The following is a 5,859-nucleotide window of genomic DNA, read 5'->3' on the forward strand; positions in this document are numbered from 1 at the left end:
AATAGTAATTTAGTTACAGTTTTATAATAAATGCGTTCAGTAGCGAATGAATGTTATGAATATATCGAATTCCAGACCGAATAAAGATCCCTACTACGACCAAGATTCGGAAGAGAAAGACATACGAAAGGACAAAGAGAGCAAGCAGACCAAGGAGCGGATGCAGTACGTGAAGCGCGTCATCGTGCACCCCTCCTTCAGAAACATCTCCTTCGTGGAGGCTGAGAAATTGATGGAGAAGATGGCGCAGGGAGAGGTCATTGTGAGGCCGAGTAGTAAGGTGGGTTATCTGTTAGGGTGAAAAGATAAAGATTAAGATTAAAAAATGTAACGTAAAGCATATAACGCGTATTTTTATGGGTAACTTTGATTTGTTATTTTTATAAGGGTTTTATAGTAATTTTATATTGATTAATATCTGAATTACATTGGTTAATGAATTGTGATATATCGTTATTTTTTAGGGTTCAGATCATCTCACGGTAACTTGGAAAGTGGCGGAAGGCATTTGTCAACACATTGATGTTCGAGAGGAGGGCAAAGAAAACGCATTCTCGCTGGGTTTGTAACTTTTGTTTAATGTATGTCTGTCTTTTGATTTAAAATGATAGTACTATATAATATTATATTTTTTCATAAATAGGTCGCAGTCTTTGGATACAAGGGTCCGAATTCGAGGACTTGGATGAAATCATAGCACGATACGTGACTCCGATGGCGGGACACGCGCGAGATCTCATTGCTTACAAATATTACAAGCCCCTAGGCGGCATGAGAGACAAGGCTGAGGAATTGCTTAAGGAGGAAAAATCAAAGAACGCAAATAAGATTCATTACGTCATTTCAGCTGCTAAAAACCATCCAGGTAGGTTCTTACTATCGTATTTGCCCAGAAACAAGTGCACGCACGAATACGTCTCGGTGACGCCGGACGGCTACAAGTTCAGGCAGAGAATGTTCGACTCGCTGGGCAGCTTGCTCAAATGGTTCAAAGAGCACTTCCGAGATCCACCGCCCAGCGGGACTCCCGTGCAGCGGACGCCCGCGCTGCGCACCCCGCACGGCGGCATGACCTCCACCATGTACCACACGCCGGCCGCGCACACGCCCGCATTCCACACGCCCGCGCACACGCCCGGCCCCGCCTATATCAACACGCCGTACACGCCCTCCGCGCAGACCCCGTACATGACGCCGTTCGCCACCACGCCGCGCCAGCCGGACTTCCTCACGCCCGTGGTGCCGCGCCACAAGGCGGTGCCCGCCTACACGGAGCCCTCCGACTGGCAGAAGGCGGCGGAGGACTGGGTGCGGCACCGGTCGCGCGACACGCCGAGCACGCCGCGCGAGGGCCGCACGCCGCGGGCGGACGCGCGCGCCACGCCGCGCCACGACGCCCGCGCCACGCCGCGCCACGACGCCCGTGCCACGCCGCGCCACGACGCGCGCGCCACGCCGCGCCACGACGCGCGAGCCACTCCGCGCCACGACGCGCGCGGCCACTCCTCGGGCCGCTCGTCGCGCGCGCACTCGGCGCGCTCCACGCCGCACACCAACACGTCGCCGCGCTCCATGTCGCTGGGGGACGCCACGCCGCTCTACGACGAGAACTAGAACGAAGACTGATGGAAAATTTTTATTTTTGTACGCACGTCCGACGCTCGCGTTCCGGCTTCGACGGGACCCCCCATCGCGGTACAGTGGCGCCTCCGTTCAACCTCCCTTCGACGCCCCACGCCTGCGACGCATGCCGACGCGAATAGTTAGCAATGTTTCATACTGAGAGAGTCGCGGCACTCGCGTAGATAGATAAATCAACCAATATCTGTTACCGTTTCCATAGTAGCGGTTTGTGTCCATGTTTATTGTATTTTAGAATGACAATTGTATATTTTTTACGATACCAAGTTATTTGGTAGTAGTAGTTATTAACGACGGTTACGTTTCTCGAGCTAATGTATTTAACCATAGAAGCGTCATTTAAAATGTAATAGAGATTGCCTTACGATGGTTAGTGAATCGGTTCATCAAATAAATTCATGGCTAACGCTAGCTGGAACTGTAATAAAGATTACGACAATGTATTTTGCGTTTCATTTTATATCCGAATTCACGCGTTTGTTGCTCTTGGCAGAAGTAAAAAATGTAACTTACATGAACCAATAAATAAACAAAACAAGTGACAATAAGTTTTTTTACTGTAATTTTAAAAGCTAAAGTGTGTTCTCAATCACAACACATTAATCTATGTTTGATTGAAACGTATGTATAAGCAAAACTGAGTCGTATTGATTATTATAGCAATTATTTATACATAACAATAGTCAAATTTATGACCTGACGAGGCAACATTCAATTCCTGTTTTAAAAAGGTGTGACTCTTGATATCTTAAAAGAATAAAAAACGACAACCATTAGTGACATTTACGTGAATAATGATTATCATTCAAATTTGAATAGGCTCAAGGATTTTCTATAAAGGTTTTTAGAAGGAAAAACTTGTTGCGTGCTAATGTCACTGAAATTATTTTTGTATTTACAGTACAACAGAGAAATGATAAGGAACAACATACAGTTTTTTCTTTGCGTTTAGGTTATTTAAGGACGCCATCTCAAAATAGATAGACATTCTTTTGTAGGAACATTATATTATATAATTCTTCTACATAGCAAAATACGTGAATAAATATCGAATGGTTTTTGATGTTTTTAATGTTCTGACTTCTGAGATTATATGTATCATATAGTATAGTATTATGTTATCTGTGTTATCATCATGTATTATTTATAATCTTCATTAGGTCGAATGGACTCGCCTATTGTGCTTTGGAATATAAACCTTTTTCTTCTATGTAAATTATTCTTAATTATCGTTTCGCCCGCGTTATCTAAATTTGATACGTACGTAAACCTTTTTGAATTTAACGCGAATAATATAAATAAACAGATAGACCCGACGGAGGACCATGTTTTATTACATCTAGTTCTATATAATGTTAAGTACTACAACAATTTGACAAAATCTTATAGTTTTTTTTGTATTTAATGAAGTCTTTAAATATTTTAAAAACATAAATAATAGAAAAAATCGATAATATATTTAGGCGAACGGCGCAGGTTTTTCAAGTATTTATCAAAATCTTGTCGAAAATATTTTTTATAAATTAATGAGTATTGTAACCATAAATGAAACACTATTTATAAATGATTGTAACGCCTACGATTATCAATAAATGTATATTATGCATTTGGCGGTTAAGGCCAAAAGTTTAAGAGCCGCAGTATGCAAATATCAACCTTGTCGGCATTGTTTTTATAATTCAAGTGTCACTTGAGTTATTGTAGGTCAAGTTATAACATTGAGATCTGTCTTAATCCAACCGTAAAATACAGCTGTGACAATTTCAGAAAGTGGGAAACACATTCTATTTACCTGTTATGTTTATTACTGTGCATTCTGTTTATTCGCCTTTGGAAATAAATTATTTCTTCACACAATACATAGTTTATACAGGCAGTCACGGTGGCGGTCATTTTTTTATAATATGTAGTTGACTATATTTTCTTACCTTTCTTTCCTTTTCTGTACCCAAAGGTTAGAATTAAGTTAAGAACCCGATTTTATAATTGAAATTATCAGAGATTTGTATTTTTTGTTGCCGCTACACCAACAAATAAAATATTGAGGTTGAGCAACGGTTCGCACGGTCATAAATTGAACGGGTTCTTTCGGTCTTTGTTACAGTGGTGAGTGAAGATCCAAGGGGACCTGATATTGATCCCGGTGGGGAATCGTAAAAAAAAATATGTCGGTCTGGCAGGACACAGAAGGCTTATCACCGTTTTGTCCATAAAGAAAATCGATCTGTGAAACAGGTGTATATCATCTGGCCCACATCACACTATTTCCACCCCTTCACTTTTTTTTTCTATAGCTTATTTGTACGAACCCTTAGAGGCCGACCCATACTTGACTTGATTTTTATGTTAGAGCTGAATCTAAGCTGGTGGTTTACCTGATGGCAATCGATTATAACCGCCCATGAACATTTTAAGAAGAGAGTTCTCAGTAAATGCGTCTTTGGGATATGTAATAAGGAAAGGATTGACGACGGGGTTAAAGAAATGGTATGGATTTATAAGGTTGAGAAAAAGTAACAGGCCTCCGGTTCCCCCATTTATAGTTCAAAAGTAGTAGCATTCGCATGATACGGAATAACCTAATTCATGCCAAAGCGTACCCGACCCGTAGTTGTGTGTACAACAATAGATATATACACCGTATAGTACACCATTTATTATACAAAATGCACTTATGTTGAAATAGATCGATTAACCTCGTGCTAAAATCCCTCAATTACTTTGAACGTGCCATTTAATATGATGTAAACATTTTTAGTATTGTAAAACTAATAACATCTGTCAATAATGATTTCAATTTAGATTTCTTGCCTTTTATGGTTTGCTATACATATTGTTGGTATTTGAACACAATTGAACTTTTATAGACTACTATAGATCTACTTATTGAACTTTTATAAACTTTTATATACTACTATGTTGACATCTAAATGTAACTTACATTGTTGTTTATTAAGTGTATAATTTAAAATCGAATAATAATTGATGCTTTTATATTAAAGCAAGAATAAGTAGTTTGTCCAAAACATATATTATATGTTAAAGGAAAAATGTGTCTTCTATATTAGCTTCTTTAAATCGGATGTAATGCAACCTATCACATATTATACAATAATTGTCTGAAGTCTAAGCTATTATTGTACTATTACTTTTTTCATTAACGTCGTTTAGGTCTCTTCAAACAAGAAAAGCAGTTTTGTTTATGATATGAAACGTATCTGAAAATCGCTTATATTGACTTACTAGCTGTGCCCCGCGGTTTCACCCGCGTAAGTCCGTATCCCGTAGGAATATCGGAATAAAAAGTTGCCTATATGTTATTCCAGTTATCCAGCTGTCTACGTACCAAATTTCATTGCAATTAGTTCAGTAGTTTTTACGTGAAAGAGTAACAAACATCCATACATCCATACTTACAAAATTTCGCATTTATAATATTAATAGGATAGAACATAGAACACTAGAATACTTCGTTTTAAATGTATTATCGTCAGTGAGCTGATTATGTTAGATGCTAAATAATTACACTAAATCCATAATTCTAAATAATACTTCAATAGTTGTTAATATCAGTATCTACCCAATAGGTATTTATATGTTATGTACTAGGTACCGATTATAAAGATGTTTCAGGTCAAAATCTTGTGCATCTAGATTTCTATTGCTGGTTCTTTGATAGTGTGTTTTTTGGTGACAATAATGTGTGTACTATGTATTATTAGGTGGATGTGATTAAAAGCAGTCGGTGAATAAATCATACGAAAATACAAACGCACAGAGGATATTTTTAATGACATAATGATTTATTTTGATGAGATAGGATCAAAGTGAATCAAATAAAATTAGTTGGATAAAGTGAACATAACCGTATTCTGTATTATATGTTCTACGCAATTGTCATCGCAGTCTTCCAGAACCCACAAGTGAATAATAGCTTTGACAATGAAACCGTCTCAGCTGGCTCTTATTGCGCCATGTTGAATAGTTGGGGAGGTAACTGTGTATGAATACTTTAAAATTGGATTAAAATTTTTGTGTAGTTGATCACATAAGAATACTGCAAAAATATAAATAGCTTATAAACATCTTGTATAAAGTAGCGATATTCCTTAGCTTAGAGAGCAATCTAGCATTTTTATTGATATACCTAGTAGGATTATGATAAACTTTTACAGCCTTTAGCACGTGTTTGCTTCTTAAATCAGTGTGTTCAGTTTA

General features: G+C 38.5%; 1 protein-coding gene across 2 annotated transcripts in view; it reads left to right on the plus strand.

The window, feature by feature from the left end:
• Positions 1-2,084, plus strand: part of LOC119838635 (transcription elongation factor SPT6) — a 14,265-nt gene extending 12,181 nt beyond the window's left edge. For both annotated transcript variants that reach the window (XM_038364657.1, XM_038364655.1), the window contains 3 exons: positions 76-280; positions 465-561; positions 644-2,084. In XM_038364657.1, coding sequence (XP_038220585.1) covers positions 76-280; positions 465-561; positions 644-1,614 — 1,273 coding nt within the window. In that variant the 3' untranslated portion in view covers positions 1,615-2,084. The remainder of the gene's footprint in view (positions 1-75; positions 281-464; positions 562-643) is intronic.
• The last annotated feature ends 3,775 nt before the right edge of the window (positions 2,085-5,859 follow it).

Source organism: Zerene cesonia, unplaced genomic scaffold (assembly GCF_012273895.1).
Source record: "Zerene cesonia ecotype Mississippi unplaced genomic scaffold, Zerene_cesonia_1.1 Zces_u004, whole genome shotgun sequence".
In the NCBI taxonomy this organism is placed as follows: domain Eukaryota; kingdom Metazoa; phylum Arthropoda; class Insecta; order Lepidoptera; family Pieridae; genus Zerene; species Zerene cesonia.